We start from the raw sequence: 17,636 nt of genomic DNA on the forward strand, positions 1-17,636 counted from the left end.
GACAGAAAAGAGAGAGAGAGAGAGAGAGAGAGAGAGAGAGAGAGAGAGAGAGAGAGAGAGAGAGAGAGAGAGAGAGAGAGAGAGACAGAGACAGAGACAGAGACAGAGACAGACAGACAGACAGAAAAGAGAGAGAGAGAGAGAGAGAGAGAGAGAGAGAGAGAGAGAGAGAGAGAGAGAGAGAGAGAGAGACAGAGACAGACAGACAGAAAAGAGAGAGAGAGAGAGACAGAGAGAGACAGAGACAGACAGACAGAAAAGAGAGAGAGAGAGAGAGAGATGGTTGGCAGATAAATTATTAACAACGAGAATAATATGTAACGATAAATTTTGGCTTCTTTCGAGGACCATTGCTAAGAAAAATCCCATTACATTACCTACGGAAGACACCAGTCTCACCTAGGCAGACGAGTTTCACCGAGAAAAAACATCTTAGTCGTTCCCATTTTCTTGTTAACAAAGTTAACCAGAAAAGAAACAGATGGTGAAACACGATTCAAAATCGACATACCTTGCATAACAGTTTATCACGAATGTAAGACTATGCAATCTTTTACAATTACAACTAGTCCTTCAACTTCTATTGCATATAATACAACGACTTGTACTACTTTTTATGTAGGACAGACATAAATGTGTGTATTTATGTTTGTGGGTTAGATTAGCATTTTAAAAGCACTACAATCACCTTTTTGTGTAGTTGAATGTTCAATAAATCACTGAATGATATGTTTAACAGATCTCTAACCCTGTCCATGGGGGGATATTAGAAAATGTATATATGCTGGTTTACATTGTTAATGTGTTGCCACGTTTGTGGTAGAAAAAAGTACTGCATATACTCGAACTAATACTTCCCCTATTGAGGTTATTGCTGGAAATCATTTAACTCAGTTTCCTTTGGCCAGAAAAGCAATTCCGAGAGATTTTTCTGACAAGACGCAAAGGCTAATTCCGAGAAGTGTCTGCCACCCAATATTCTTGACGGATAACACCAGGCTTATCCGGACCCAACACACCGGGATCGACGGCTTGAGTCCCGTCAAGGGTGTGCCGTCAAGGGTGTGCCGTCAAGGGTGTGCAGTCAAGGGTGTGCCGTCAAGGGTGTGCCGTCAAGGGTGTGCCATCAAGGGTGTGCCGTCAACGGCGTTTCGTTTTCACGGGCTCACCATAGCCCGTGCTACTTGGAACTTTGTTCCAGGTAGCGAATCTTTAACAACAACGTCAACGCCGTCTTGCCAAGGCCGCCCAATCAAGATCGTACCGTAAAGGGAGTCCGGTCAACGGTGTGTCGACGGTATCCCATCAACGGCGCACCGACAACAGCGTCCAGTCAACGGGTTCCTGTTAAAGAATTTCTTGTAACCCGACTGTAACCCTTCGAATCCAAACCACAAAGGCTTCCTGCTTGAGAACGTTTACAATTAACCGAAACGTTTACTCGTTCATGGGAGTCAAATATAATTGACTTCAGATCCATTGCCTTTAGATGTCTTATCAGTATGAAATGTTTGTTTCGTAATATCGTATTCGTCAACGGAAATCAATTTGTCCCCAGTGTTCTGTGACTTAAAGCAGAGAGATGGTGCTATAAATGTGAAGAAAAGTGGTGAGAAGAGCGAGAGAACGGCTGGAGCGGAGATAGAGAAGGAGAGAGAGAGAGAGAGAGAGAGAGAGAGAGAGAGAGAGAGAGAGAGAGAGAAACACAGGCAGAGACATAGGTCTGAAAGCGAGATTGATATGGCATGATAAGGTACACAGCCTCGCGATCCGACTAATCTGGAGCCTCGACCCGCCCTGAATGGACCCATCAGCCCAGCATCCTCACCAGACGAGATAGGTCTTGCGGCCTCAGCTTATCAACGCTCCCACATGTTCTCCCCAACCTGGTCCACCTTTCTAGACAATCAGAAGACGGCTATGACCACCCACAGACGTTTGCTCAGCAAGATTTACTCAGACTGCCGTTCACAGGAGCATAGAGTCGACAACAAAAAACATTAAGCGTCTGATTAGGATTGAACGTTATGTTCTCACATGAGTGTGCATCAGAAAAATTAAAACATTTGTCAACATAAAATCCCTCGCTCGTAATTGGCTCCAGCTTTGCCCTGGACCCTATAGACTTCACTCTGTATACATATATGACTTCTCCAAGTACACATGTGACTTCTCCTAGTACATTTGTGACCTCACTCTGTATATGTGTGACTTTACATTATTCCTATGTAACTTCACCATATTCATATGCGAGTGCAAACTAATCTATATAAATATAAATGTAAATGTTCGTTTGTTCAAAATCGCTAATCTCCGAAAGTTCTTCACCGATTGCTGTGAAATTTTCACACAACTTTCCATTCGCATCCGAGCAGGTTTTTATAAACATACTATACAGATGTCACGTCTGTGACGGAAACAAACATGTTGTTTTTTTAAAAACTGTGTTTTTCACGTGTTTTTCATGTGAGGGAAATCTTCGGAACCTCTCTCCCGATTGCTTTGAAATTTTGAGACAACATTGCATTCAAATAGGCGCGTGTTTTTATATTTCCTCGCCTGTGGCAGGATTTTTTTTTTTTTAAACAGCGCCATCTGTTGGACGTAAGAGCAACATACGCTGTAATCTCCGAAAGTTCTTCACCGATTGCTTTGTGTCAAAATTTCAACGTTCCATTCGAATACGCACATGTTTTTATATACCTACTATATAGATGCCACACCTGTGACAGGTAAAAACACGCTTTTTTGAAAAACAGCGCCATCTGATGCACGTAAGAGCAACTTGCGACTATACTAAATATGTTACGATTCCATTTCAATGTTTCTGATTGCATTGATAAATTAAATTTTCATAGATTTCGATTTATTTTCATTTTTTTTTTAATTATTTTGTGACATTGCATTGGAATTGAGCTCTGTTGTTACCATACCGGTCATTTTGAGCTCTGTTGTTACCATACCGGTCATTTTGAGCTCTGTTGTTACCATACCGGTCATTTTGAGCTCTGTTGTTACCATACCGGTCATTTTGAGCTCTGTTGTTACCATACCGGTCATTTTGAGCTCTGTTGTTACCATACCGGTCATTTTGAGCTCTGTTGTTACCATACCGGTCATTTTGAGCTCTGTTGTTACCATACCGGTCATTTTGAGCTCTGTTGTTACCATACCGGTCATTTTGAGCTCTGTTGTTACCATACCGGTCATTTTGAGCTCTGGTGTTACCATACCGGTCATTTTGAGCTCTGGTGTTACCATACCGGTCATTTTGAGCTCTGGTGTTACCATACCGGTCATTTTGAGCTCTGTTGTTACCATACCGGTCATTTTGAGCTCTGTTGTTACCATACCGGTCATTTTGAGCTCTGTTGTTACCATACCGGTCATTTTGAGCTCTGTTGTTACCATACCGGTCATTTTGAGCTCTGTTGTTACCATACCGGTCATTTTGAGCTCTGGTGTTACCATACCGGTCATTTTGAGCTCTGGTGTTACCATACCGGTCATTTTGAGCTCTGGTTACCATACCGGTCATTTTGAGCTCTGGTGTTACCATACCGGTCATTTTGAGCTCTGTTGTTACCATACCGGTCATTTTGAGCTCTGGTGTTACCATACCGGTCATTTTGAGCTCTGGTGTTACCATACCGGTCATTTTGAGCTCTGTTGTTACCATACCGGTCATTTTGAGCTCTGTTGTTACCATACCGGTCATTTCGTGAGTGTAGTTTATTTGTTTTATTTTTGTCACTTTCATTTCGTTTCTTTAACTGTTCTTATTTTTCAGTGATGGGAATATCAGATCATTTGATGTTCCCAGTTTTCTGATGGGAACATCAGATCATTTGGGAATGTGTCAGACGAGGGAGTGGGGAATGGTGAGGAGGACGAGGGGAAGGGAGTTAGGGATGGTGGGGGAGAACGAGGGGACAGGGGAGGGGGGAATGGTGGGTAGGACGAGGGGGGATGGGGGGATGGGGAATGGTTGGGAGAACGAGGGGACGGAGGAGGGGGGAATGGTGGGAAGGACTGGGGGACAGGGAAGGTTGCTGTGGCTCAGCAACGCACATGCGTTGCTGAGCCACAGCAACGTGTGGCCGGGTACAGCTAGTCATAAATAAAAACCTTAAGAGACACTGCTGAATAACATCCCTTAGTTTGCAGTAATCCTATTCGAACGTTAATATTAAATCTAGAGAACTTTCATTTTAACTTTTAACAGAGAGAGAGAGAGAGAGAGAGAGAGAGAGAGAGAGAGAGAGAGAGAGAGAGAGAGAGAGAGAGAGAGAGAGAGAGAGAGGTAGAGCGCGTTGCAGAGGAGATAAATACATGCGAGTGCAAATATGCATAGATATACATATATTTGGAAAGTGAAATATGAGGAGAGGACAATTACGGGAGAGAGATGGAGATCAAGAAAATATTAAAAATAATTGGCAAAACAACTAAAGGAGATTTCTCTGACCATCACCTTGGTTTCGGACACATTTTTGCTTCCTCCATGCAGGTAGGAATTTCAGTGCGTAAGTTTGTATTGTTCAGGGAGCAGAAACTCTCCTGGGACCGATTGTAGGTAAACTTATACCACTGACAATTTCATTATATATAAAAAATCAGTATTTTAAATAATAACCGAATATAATCTATAACTCAATCGATGCTTGATATGTTCATTCATTCTTCAAGATTATATTTGAATGTTTTTAGGAATAATAAAAAGACCAATAACAAATATTATAAATTTTACGCATCCAATATGAGTTATTAACTAACATTTCGATTATTGAAAATAAATTATTATTGCCAACATAAAAGTAGCAAACGCCCAACAGAAAAGTGGAAAACGACCCCCCCCCCCACCCCCCACCCACGCCCCCCCTCCCAAAAAAAAAAAGTGACATCGATTTCTGGGCAGGATGGACCAATTAGGCACCATTTGGTTTTGTGTAATCAACACCACAGTAGTAATTGGCGGGCCAGGTTGTAAAGCGACCGGCAACACAGTGTTCTAAGGCAGTGGAGACAAGCAAGTCACAATAACATAGCAGAAATTAGATAACCAACTCACACATCCGAAAATAAAAGAACTGACAACGTTTCGGTCCGTCATGGACCATTATCAATTTGTGTAATGGTCTGTGACGGACGGAAACATCGCTAATTATTTTATTTTCAGATTTATTTGTTAATGTCTTCTAGGACAGTGTACAGGAATCCAACAATTTCCTCTTCCTATCTTCCCTTATAATTTCAAGATTCGTTTAATTATTTAGTTTTCGAATCCCTTTTGCAACGTATCTGCAAAAAATACTAACTAAGCGGATCACGAAACTGTAAACGGAATCAGTTTTCGGCAGCTTACGTCTCAACCCTGCAACTGGGACAGCGATCGTACCAATGAGAAGGCTGGACCACCACCATTGATATACAGGTCAGCCGCCTCCAACTCTCCGCCAGCAGAAAACATCGCCTCGAAAAAGATATATACTCTTTTTATTTTTTATTTTTTTTTACTCTCCTTCTAAATACTTCTCGAGTCTAAGATGTATACGAGGCCTTAGATGAATAGTTGTCGAGTCTGGAATCTATGGATTTATGTCTGCAGATTTGACTTGTATTTGTTGGATTAGCTAATCATTATTAATCAAATCATCCTGTCTGTAAAAGTTTGGAGCACCTGGGCCTTGTTTGCCTTTTACAATTGCTCGGTAGTTTGTAAACCCATTTTTTATATCGTGGATAGTGCGTGTTGCATAACTCTTGCACAGCCTCCTTTGTCACCCAAGGCAAAGATATCATCTAGGCCACCGGGCCGATGCGCGACAAGTACCTCGAAGACCTTTCACGTCGTCTAAGCACTTCTTAGGTGTCTCTCCATCACTTACCTCAAGGATTTTCACAGTTTTAGTTATAAACACTTTTTGGAAAGTTTCGTCGCGTTGCCTACAAATCTTCTTGCTATTACTTCCTCTTTATTCAGTCTGGTAACCTGATCATTTATTACCATTTGTCATCTAATGTGGTTGTTCATTCACTCGAGTGGTCCAAGAGAATGAAATGTTATTATCTACGGTATGGTGGTTAGTAATTGATATGAATAAGACGTGGATTGCCTATAACACCTTCATGCGAAATTGGCGTCCCCATGGAAGGTCTAAAGTTGCAGCTGAGCAGCTGATTGACGTCTCTGTAATTCCTCTTTACTGTGTGTGTGTGCTGTTGGCTCAGTAGGTAGAACTGCAGGATGTTGCGTGGGAGTTATAGGGTTCAAGGGTTCAAAATTCCGATGGTCCAAGTGAATAATAATATTATATATATATATATATATATATATATATATATATATATATATATATATATATATATATATATATATATATATATATATACAGATGTTATTGGCAAAAATTTTAACAAAAATACTGTCAAAGTGACCCTCTCGTCGATCTTTTTTTTTTTTTTTTAAACATGGCGTGCGACACACTCATCCAATTTCGCCTTGGACGACTTTATTAACTCCTCAATCCGTGTCGGCGCTCTGATGCATCGCGTTTTCAGAAAACAAATTTAGTGTTATGCAAAAACAAACATGAGCCGGGTGTTCTGTTTTCTTCCCAGGAGTGCTAATTAAGATGTTTCTAATGTCAGCGAGAAATCACAGGATGGAAAAAAAGACGTTCATGTGACTAGCAAGGGAGATGACCTTAAAGATATGACGATAAAATAGGAATAAATATAAAAATAATTATTTATAAACAAAATTAAAAGACCAGATGACAGTGGTTAACGATTAGGTACACAACTTTCATCAATTAAAAACTGTGTACGGTGATTCGTTTATATGAAGAAAGGCAGGTATGAGGCCTTTCTGGAACATAGTCAGGTTTGGAGACTTGTATGAACAGAGAACAGCAGGTATGAAGTGTTATATGTTCAGAGAGATGCAGGTATATAGCTTTACTGACACACAGGCAGTGTCAGGCATGGCGTACTACTGTTACAGAGAAAGGCAGGTATGGAATATTTCAGATACAGAGAAAGCCAGGTATGGAGCCTCACTGGCACAGAAGAATCCAGGTAGCAAACAAGACATGTGTGGAATAATGCAGGTATGGAATCAGGCTAATATGGAACCAGGCAGGAACGAATAAATTTCAGATATGTAACAAAGAATGTATATATGCAGGCAGATATAGAACAGTACATATGGACTAACGCAGGTAAGTATAAGGCAAGTAGCAAGTATAGAGCCATGTATATAGAGCCATATATCGAGCGAAATGAAAATTTAAAACAAGAAAAAGTATGAAAAAACATGAAACAACAGGTGTAGATAAGAAAAAAAAACACAAAATGGAATATGAAAAAACAGGGAATTTAAGAAATGCGGGGATATCAAAACAAAACAAAAAAACTGAAAAGGCACAGGCTAGAAAACAGAAACAGGATAGAAAAGGACCGAGGAGGGGGGGGGGGGCCATTACCGGGATTACCATTAATCCTACCAACACGAGTTTTCACTTGATGGAAGAAGGCCAGTAGGCAATTGAGAGGACCCTCGTTAAAAAAAAAAGGGGGAGACAAAAGAGCAAACGGAATTGTTGTCGAGTGTTGGGTCCAGCAGTCCCTGGCGTAATTCGATTAATCACATGGAAGGTCCCTTGTAGCTATCATTCTCAACGAAGGTAGAATGAAGCCATCATCCTCAAGGGCGGTGGAATGAAGCCATCATCCCGCACCATTACATTGTATATATAGACCTCATTCCGGATGTTTCATGTATTACAATTCCCCCCCCCCCCTTTTGAGGCTTTTAATACCTTTAAGTCTTTTAAGTCTAAATCACCTCTCTCTCTCTCTCTCTCTCTCTCTCTCTAAACTATATATATATATATATATATATATATATATATATATATATATATATATATATATATATATAAACAAACTACCTACAGGGCAAACCAGTCCCAAATCTTTCCATACCTGGTTCATTTCTAATTGACGAGGGGAAAGTCTAAGAGGTTGTGAGGAAGTCCTTTACTCCCTCCTCCTATCCCCAGGTCTTAGCGTGCCCTGGGATAGATGGACGGGCCCTGGGATGGATCCCTATAAGCCCTGATAGGGCTTATAGGGATCTCTCCGCATAATTTCGTTTCCTTTTGCTTTGATTTCCTTGATTTGCTTCGTAATGCTGGCATTAGTTTAAGGTTTCTTCTGTATGATATTGCAGTTGGTCGTAAATATTTATTGTAGTTGAAATTAGAGAAGTTGAATTGTAGAGCGTATTTCAAATGTGGTCCGAGAAGAGCCGTGTAGTGACTGTACGTATTGTTCCAAGGTTGTTCCAAGAGTGTTCTTAGATTGTTCCAAGGTTGTTGCAAGAGTGTTCCTAGATTGTTCCAAGGTTGTTCCAAGAGTGTTCCTAGAATGTTCCAAGGTTGTTGTTCCAAGAGTGTTCCTAGATTGTTCCTAGATTGTTCCAAGGTTGTTCCAAGACTGTTGCTATATTGTTCTAAGCTTCTCCGACACTTCTGATTGTGAATGAGAGTCTTGTCTTTGCTACATACTGGTGGTAATGCCTCTCCTTGTGCTTCCAAACTCACGTCTAATTACCTTTCCACCGTTATGAAACAGTTGGAAATCGTCTCTCTATTTTCACATATATTTTTTTAAGGGAAAGTGAGATTTGAAGTAGAGAGAGTTGGAGACGGGAAAAACTGGACAGATAGATATTGGGATAGATGGAAAGAGACAGAGAGAAGATGAGAGACAAGTTTATCATTACTATATATCCATTCTTCATGTACTTCAGGAATTAACAGTTTTCATAATTTTTTAAAATAATTTTATTAATTATGGCAGGAGCGAACCCGTGTCTAAAATATATATTTCCCCTAAATATATTTTCTGTGATACTATAGCACGATTTGCCGATAACAACATTATAGATATAATGCACGTTAAAAACAGGAGAGTTGTATGAGTAATTTTTGTATTATTTGCAGTGTTCCCTTTAGTAGAAAACAAAGATGCTCTCAGCCAACAACGGCAATGCAGGAACTTGCTAATGAGGAAACTTGAGGAGGGAAGATTATGGCTACGTTCACCCAGTGGCTGACCTTACATTCACTACCCACCACCATTACCACCACAACCACTACCACCACCACAGCTACCAACACGGGAACCACCACCCCCAACACCAGCACTACCACCACTACCACCAGCACCACAGCTACCAACACTAGCACCACCACTCCCAATATCAGCACTACTACCACCACCACAGCTACCAACGCGGGAACCACCACCACAGCTACCAACATTAGCACCACCACCCCCAACACCAGCACTACCACCACTACCACCAGCACCACAGCTACCAACATTAGCACCACCACTCCCAATATCAGCACTACTACCACCACCACAGCTACCAACACGGGAACCACCACCACAGCTACCAACACTAGCACCACCACCCCCAACACCAGCACTACCACCACTACCACCAGCACCACAGCTACCAACACTAGCACCACCACCCCCAACACCAGCACTACCACCACTACCACCAGCACCACAGCTACCAACACAAGCACCACCACCATCAACATTACCCACGCTACCACCACTCCCAATATCAGCACTACTACCACCACCACAGCTTCCAACACCTCTACTAACACCACCAGAATACCACCACCACTATTACTACTTCCTCTGACTCGCCTCCCCTTCCTTCTGCTTATCTTTCCATTCTTCCTCGCCCTCTCCCTTCTTATTTATTCCTGTCACTTCCCTTCTCCTACCCTCTCATTTCTGCCCTCCCAGATTCCTTCCTGCCTTCACTCGCCCAAACACGATGAGGACAATACTTTATGACAGCATTGGTCTGCTCTCTTTCTCCGCCTCTTTATCCCATATCCTCTTTTCCATTACTTTTCTTCACACACCCCCTTTCCAATTCTCTGCTTCACCCTACACCACTGTTTCCATTGCCCTGCTTCATCGTTTACATCGACTTTGCTATTCCTTTTCTTGTCCCATTATTCATGTGTTGCACCTCTCCCCCCCACACCCCTTATTTCCTCCTTCCCACTCTCTCCAGCCTCCATTCTTCCCTCTTTCTCCTCTCCCGCGAAACCCAAGACAGCAGAGCACTAATGGCGATCACGCTATCGTCAGAGGCAAACAAACACGGAACTTATCTTATTAAGGTCACCATATAAGCCGGCTCCCTGGAAACTGTGTAGCCAGCCTTGATGCAATCATCTTTTTTTTCTCTCAATAAATATCTCTCATGTAAGTTATTATGATGCGTCAATGTTTAGTTCAGTGGTTGTTGTTTAAGATTCGCTACCTGGAGCAAAGTTCCAAGTAGCACGGGCTATGGTGAGCCCGTAGGTACTTAGTTCAGTGGTGGGCTACAGGTCTACCAACCTCTGTCTGGAGCGTTGGGTAATTAAGGGAACACAAGTGCTTACCTACCACCCCATTATGAATACCTTAGTCTCGGGTGTAGTCCATAACTAAAGTAAACTTTCAATGTGTATACACTAAGAAGCAGGTTACACATCCAAGTGTATACGTATATATATATTTATTGTGTATACAGGTTTAATGCATTAATTTAAATTCATATGTTTAGGCACCTAGTATAATGCTAATATTATCGAGCAATCTTGTGTATTAGCAAATAATTCAATAATGTAAAAGTATTCACCAGTAACGGGTAAATTAATACGGTAGAGTGACGGTCTCGCTTCATGCAGGTCGGCGTTCAATCCCCGACCGTCCATAAATGGTTGGGGCACAATTCCTTTCCCCGTCCCGTCCCAAATCCTTATCCTGACCCCTTCCCAATGCTATATAGTCGTAATGGCTTGGTGCTTTCTCCTAACAATTCCATTACCATCCCTTCCCCCCCCCACCCCCTTTAAGAAATTTTCGCGAGCAAATATATCCTTGTCAACATATTTTAGTTACCGTTCCATTTTACGTTCAGTTTTAGTATTTTCGGGACCAACTGTTATTGTCAGTAAACAAACTTGTCAAAAACTGTGCTCACGGCTCCTGTTTACGCTTTATTACATATTTCGTGAGGGTTCCAGAGGTCGCTGGCGTCGCATTTCGTGAGGGTTCCAGAGGTCGCTGGCGTCGCATTTCGTGAGGGTTCCAGAGGTCGCTGGCGTCGCATTTCGTGAGGGTTCCAGAGGTCGCTGACGTCGCATTTCGTGAGGGTTCCAGAGGTCGCTGGCGTCGCATTTCGTGAGGGTTCCAGAGGTCACTGGCGTCGCATTTCGTGAGGGTTCCAGAGGTCGCTGGCGTCGCATTTCGTGAGGGTTCCAGAGGTCGCTGACGTCGCATTTCGTGAGGGTTCCAGAGGTCGCTGGCGTCGCATTTCGTGAGGGTTCCAGAGGTCGCTGGCGTCGCATTTCGTGAGGGTTCCAGAGGTCGCTGGCGTCGCATTTCGTGAGGGTTCCAGAGGTCACTGGCGTCGCATTTCGTGAGGGTTCCAAAGGTCGCTGGCGTCGCATTTCGTGAGGGGTTCCAGAGGTCGCTGGCGTCGCATTTCGTGAGGGTTCCAGAGGTCACTGGCGTCGCATTTCGTGAGGGTTCCAAAGGTCGCTGGCGTCGCATTTCGTGAGGGGGTTCCAGAGGTCGCTGGCGTCGCATTTCGTGAGGGTTCCAGAGGTCACTGGCGTCGCATTTCGTGAGGGTTCCAAAGGTCGCTGGCGTCGCATTTCGTGAGGGGGTTCCAGAGGTCGCTGGCGTCGCATTTCGTGAGGGTTCCAGAGGTCACTGGCGTCGCATTTCGTGAGAGTTCTGGAGGTGGCATTTGTATGATCTGTTTACCAAGATCGCTCACAAAGGGCAGTGTCTGCCTCGTCCTGTGCGAGTAGTCACAACGTGCGGGGCTTGCACGCTCACCTCGTAGTTTGCTTGTTGCACAATTTGCTTGACCGAATTTGAATAACATGTTCCTATTGCTAGAGGTTATTTTGTTATTCACTGTAACCCCTCCCCCCACTCTCGTAGATGCTCGATTTGAAAAGTTTTCATGTTTCCCTCAGAATATGATGTCATACCAAATAGCCTTAGTTGCCTAACAAGCCGAATTTTCGTGAACTATTTAATTTAAAAAAAAAATTCTGGTGAAATGATAAAGTTTACATTATATTATAATGTTTGGAACTTTATGTTGAGTCAGAACTACCAAAATCTAAGCTACCTAACTAAACCTATCCAAACCTAAGCTACAGACCTAAGCTACCTAACTAAACCTATCCAAACCTAATATAACCTAACATAATTTAGTAATTCATGTTCCAAATACATTATTATTGTTAAAAAAGATCCAATCTGGAAATAAATATTTGAAAATAAGGGAAATCATTCGGTCTGTTAAGCAAATCGGACCTTTTTTACTAGGGCAAGTAGTGTGGTTCTGGCTATTAGGCACGACATTTTTTTTTATCTTAAAGTATAGGAAAAGTAAACTTACATTATAAAAGCAAGAACGCCAGCACTTTAGTCATTTTTTGTCGTGCCTAATAGCCAGAACTGCCTACTTGGCCTAGTATGCAAGGTCCGATTTGCTATCAGGCAGAATGATTTCCGTTATTTTAAAATATTTATTTCCAGATTGGATCTTTTTAACAATAATAATCTATTAGATTAGAAACATGAATTACTGACTTCGTTATGTTATGTTAGGTAGGTTAGGTCTGATCAAATTTCTATGTTAGTTTTGACTCAACATAAAATTGCAATACACACACACAAAAACATGATTCACACACACTGGTAAACACGATTCCCTTCCTCAAGGATGGGAAAAACTGAGTATCGTCAAATAAAATGCACATATTTCGACTCAACTCTTATAATTAAAACAGTATACACTGTTTGGTTTGGTCGGGTTCTATTATGCAAGACTTGGTTAAGTTTGGATTTGGTTGGGCCAGGTTGTGCTGGGTTAGAAATATGGTAAATGCCCGAGTTGTTACTTTGGTTTTGAAATTTGTTCACAGATAGGAACCTATTTCCTAGGTATCGAGGATTTCAACCAAGAAATGTTCAACTGGTATTCAGTGGACCCTCAATAGATTAAAAAGTGACATGGCGGGAAAAGCTGATGGACGCAGTAATGCGAATTTTTACTAACTTTTTCAGAGATGAAACAATAAAGGGTGAAGATCTTCCAGCTTGGCAAGTTCTAATGTTCCCACAAAAAACAGTTACACAAAACGTTATAATTTGCCACTTGGAGCAAAGGAACCACAATGTACTAGTTTTCAATGTGTCGATTCCCAACGCCTGTTATAATGTGATGGAACCAGCCTCACATTCCCGGCATTATTTGGGTGGAGGGACTGAAATCGATGCCCGCTTTTCCAAAATGTTTTCCCTTTAGAAGGAAAAAATTATTCCGGATTTCAGGAGCTGTACTTACTCAGTGTGCAGGGAGCAAAGGTCTTATAAATTTGTAAAAGCAAGAAAAATACATCAAGAACATGAGAAATTCGATGTAGCAAAACCTTTAAAGCGAATTAAAGCTTAATATTCTATGTGTAAGCGAGACAAACACGAAATCAAATAATAAGAGTAGAATAGGTAAATGAATAACTGCAATTGATGGTTCTTGTATGCGAAATTAACAGTTTGAAAGGACGCAGTATTGCTGTAGATAACAACGGTATATGCACAATAAAAGGTAGACTGTCCCTACAGTCTTACTCTAGTAGGGACAAAAGGAAAGTTTAAAAGAGTAACTCGATTAATTGCATTTGTATTATATCCAGTAATTACAAAAAGTGTGTAGTTGCATTAACTAGCAATAGTCACCAAAACTTTGATATCATCAGAAGATAAGGTTAATAATACCAAAAAATCAGAGCAAATTAAGCGATATGGAAAGGGCGAATTAAACAAATTCTACAAAAAACAGAAAGTTTATGTTTAGAAGTTTCTCTGAACATTAAAGAAGTGTAACAACACGTAAATAACCAAAGGAATCAGCATAAAATATTTGCAGAACATTAATTTTGAGTTAAATGTATTTGCAAATTTTCCACACATGCATAAAATAATAATTGAACACTTCAAAATGCCATTCTCATTAATTGTCTCGCCTGTTGACGTTCACAAGGTTACATATATATTTAGAACAAAGATGAGGGGGGCCTCGAACCCAGAAATTAAAGGGAGAATTCGTGTTTTCGGTTCAACAGACACGATGCCTCACAAAATTATTAATTTCAGGGTTTCAGAATTACTAGATACACTGTGAGGGGGGCTCCAGCGCGCTATTTCAGAGAAACCAATTAGCTCAGTGAATGGCTTTTCCAGTCCTGAGAAATGCTAATATTGCCTTGTCTTTTTGCAAAATTTTAATGAGGTTGTGATTACGATGATTGTGTATAATGGGTTGGTTCCTATATGCTGATGGAGCGTTGAATTATTATAATACTGATTGTTTTATATGTTTATATAATTATTATAACTTTATTAGTGTTTTTTTTTGTATTCATCATTATTGAAACTATTATTACTATTATTATTATTATTTAAATGCTTATGGTATTGGTGAAAATAGGATTTTCAATAGGAAAAATATTTTCCTATTTCAATAGAAATAGGAAAATAGTATTATTATATGTAGAAAAATCCAAATATTTCACGATAATCTTCAAGAATTTTGCACAAGCAGAATCCGGCCAGATGGATTTTTTTTTTAAAGAAAGATGATTAATTGCAACCTTTCCCAGAGAAGATGTCACGAGCCGGAACTGAAGGAGTGTTGGGTGTGTCTTACAGAGCCGCCCCACAGCTTGGAGGTGATGGACAGCCAGACGGGGCGAGCTAAGGACGGCGTGATTGGACCTTACTACGAGGGTCAAAAGATTATTGTTACCTGCCTCTCCAGGAAAGGTGAGTTGCCGGTGGTTATGATATGTAGTTAACGAGACTTATACACACACACATTCATACACAAAAATATTCGCAAATAATATGTTAAAACACACACATACACATGTGTGTGTGTGTGTATTCACCTAGTTGTGTTTGCGGGGATTGAGCTTTGCTCTTTCGGCCCGCTTCTCAACTGTCAATCAACTGTTTATTAACTATTTTTTTTCACCCACACCACACACACCCCAGGAAGCAGCCCGTGACCGCTGACTAACTCCCAGGTACCTATTTACTGCTAGGTAACAGGGGCATTCAGGGTGAAACAAACTTTTGCCCATTTTGTTTCTGCCTGTGTGGGAATCGAACCCGCGCCACAGAATTACGAGTCCTGTGCACTATCCACCAGGCTACCAGGCCCCAAGTGTGTGAGTGTGCGTGTGAGCGTGCGCGCGCGAGTGCGCGTGTGCGAGAGAGAGAGAGAGAGAGAGAGAGAGAGAGAGAGAGAGAGAGAGAGAGAGAGAGAGAGAGAGAGAGAGAGAGAGAGAGAGAGAGAGAGAGAGAGAGAGAGAGAGAGAGAGAGAGAATATGAATGTCAAACCAAGCAGTATTAAGACAGGAAATTCCTTAAGTACTTTCGTATTTAATAATACATTTTCAAAAGGATTGGCATTACAATTGATTGATGTAGACTAAGCCACCCAAGAGGTGGCACGGGCATGAATAGCCCGTGGTATTACAGTTAATGGTAGTGGATATATAGGCAGGAATGTGGTGGGGTGAGAAATGATGTCTTTGTTCACAAACATAAGAGGGAACTGCAGAATGGATCCACACACATCTGCATTCTGTGTGGATCCCTCACAACGGAACACAGGTGGAAACTGAGTACCCAAATGAGCCATAGAGATATTAGAAAAATACATTTTTCAGTGTCATAGTAGTTAACAAATGAAATGCATTACGAAGTGATGTGGTGAAGGCAGACTCCATACACAGTTTCAAATGTAAATATAATAAAACCTAATGGGCTGAGGAAACTGTACACCAGTTGATTGACGGTTGAGAGGCGGGCCCAAAGGGCCGAAGCTCAACTCCTACATGAAAATTAGCCCAGTCCAATTAGCTGAGTACAAACGAAAACGGACACTTGCCCACATTCACAGGTAATTAGATAGACACATGCACACAGCCAAATTGACACAAATATGCATTAATAAGTTAAAAACACATACCAATACACATGGAGATGCACGTGCGCGCGTACGCCCCCCCTTTCCTCCTCAAGTCGTAAAATACTAGTATTCAACCAACTGTCATGCCTTTGTACCTTGACAAAGACTTAGGGATGACGTAGTTAATTGAAAATATAATTATTTGAAAATTGAAAATACATTTCAATGTCAGTTTTCTCCAGCTCTGGACTTATGCTGCCGCCCAAATGGAAACACTTGCAACCAGAATCTCTTAGGCCATAAAACATGCAGAGGTGGAATGCAGTATTCCACCACCAGCTAGAATGCACTGAACATGGCAGCCTCACGTCTGATAATATTTCTGCTCTCGACTTCAAAGGCTTGCTCTCCTACTAATTTTGATATTATATTTTTGCTGATATTGTATTAGTTATTATTATCTATTTTCTTCCTTTTAAAAATTCTCCTTATATATCTATATTTACAATTCTGCACAATAGAATGTCTGATTGTTTGTCCGAGGATGGAGGTCAAAGGCTTGAGGTTAGGCCCACACAACTCTCCAGGGGTGATATATCTATGTATGGAGAGCATCATTCTAGGTTGGGAGAGACCAGTCCCCATGCCCCCACTTAAGGAGCATTTGCTCCTGTTGTGACAGCTAACGACTGCCATGACAATCTGAAATGAAGGTTCAGTTTTCCATAGAGTTCACCTGATTAGTTCAGCTGTTCACTGTAACCATATCGTCCCATCAAAGTAGCAACTGTTAAAATAAAGTTGTGGTTGCGATATGTGTGTGTGTGTGTGTGTGTGTGTGTGTGTGTGTGTGTGTGTGTGTGTGTGTGTGTGTGTGTGTGTGTGTGTGTGTGTGTGTGTGTGCTGGGCATTTATACTACATGTTCTGACAGAGATTTCTTCCTGATTCTACTTCAGCATCTGTTCTCCCATGTATATAGCGTCCAAATATGACGAGAACGCACTTAAATCTACACTGAAAACATATTATATATTGTTGACTTGAATAATAGTAATCCTGTTGAGCCAGTTGAGGACTTAAGACAGTGTGGTACTCTGGCCCCAGGCACGCCCCTGCCCAACGTGACGTGGTGGCAGGGCGAGCAGCTGGTGGACGGCGTGTGGGAGGTGACGGGGCCCTCCGCCGTGCAGAACAGCCTGGTGGTGGAGAGGCTCACCAGGGAGTGGCACAACGCCACCCTCACCTGTCGCGCCTCCAACACCCACCTCGCCGACCCTGTCTCGGTCCACGTCGTCGTTAAGATGTTCCGTGAGTATTGTAATTTTTTTTTTTGTTTCTCTCTCTCTCTCTCTCTCTCTCTCTCTCTCTCTCTCTCTCTCTCTCTCTCTCTCTCTCTCTCTCACACACACTCACACTCACACACACACACTCTCTAATTACAAGTCTACATTCTAAGACAAAAAATACCCATTGGGAATAAATACCCAGAACATAAGTTCGAATCCTCCTCAGAACACCTATGGATTTTTTCAATACTA

At 41.6% G+C, this 17,636-nt stretch overlaps 1 protein-coding gene across 2 annotated transcripts in view; it reads left to right on the forward strand.

Moving 5' to 3' along the window:
- LOC123748132 (kin of IRRE-like protein 2) overlaps positions 1 to 17,636 on the forward strand; it is a 311,143-nt gene that overhangs the window by 205,203 nt on the left and 88,304 nt on the right. For both annotated transcript variants that reach the window (XM_069324939.1, XM_069324941.1), the window contains exons 4-5: positions 14,830 to 14,943; positions 17,203 to 17,406. In XM_069324939.1, the coding sequence (XP_069181040.1) occupies positions 14,830 to 14,943; positions 17,203 to 17,406 (318 nt within the window). The remainder of the gene's footprint in view (positions 1 to 14,829; positions 14,944 to 17,202; positions 17,407 to 17,636) is intronic.

This window comes from Procambarus clarkii, chromosome 2 (genome assembly GCF_040958095.1).
Source record: "Procambarus clarkii isolate CNS0578487 chromosome 2, FALCON_Pclarkii_2.0, whole genome shotgun sequence".
Taxonomy (NCBI): Eukaryota; Metazoa; Arthropoda; class Malacostraca; order Decapoda; family Cambaridae; genus Procambarus; species Procambarus clarkii.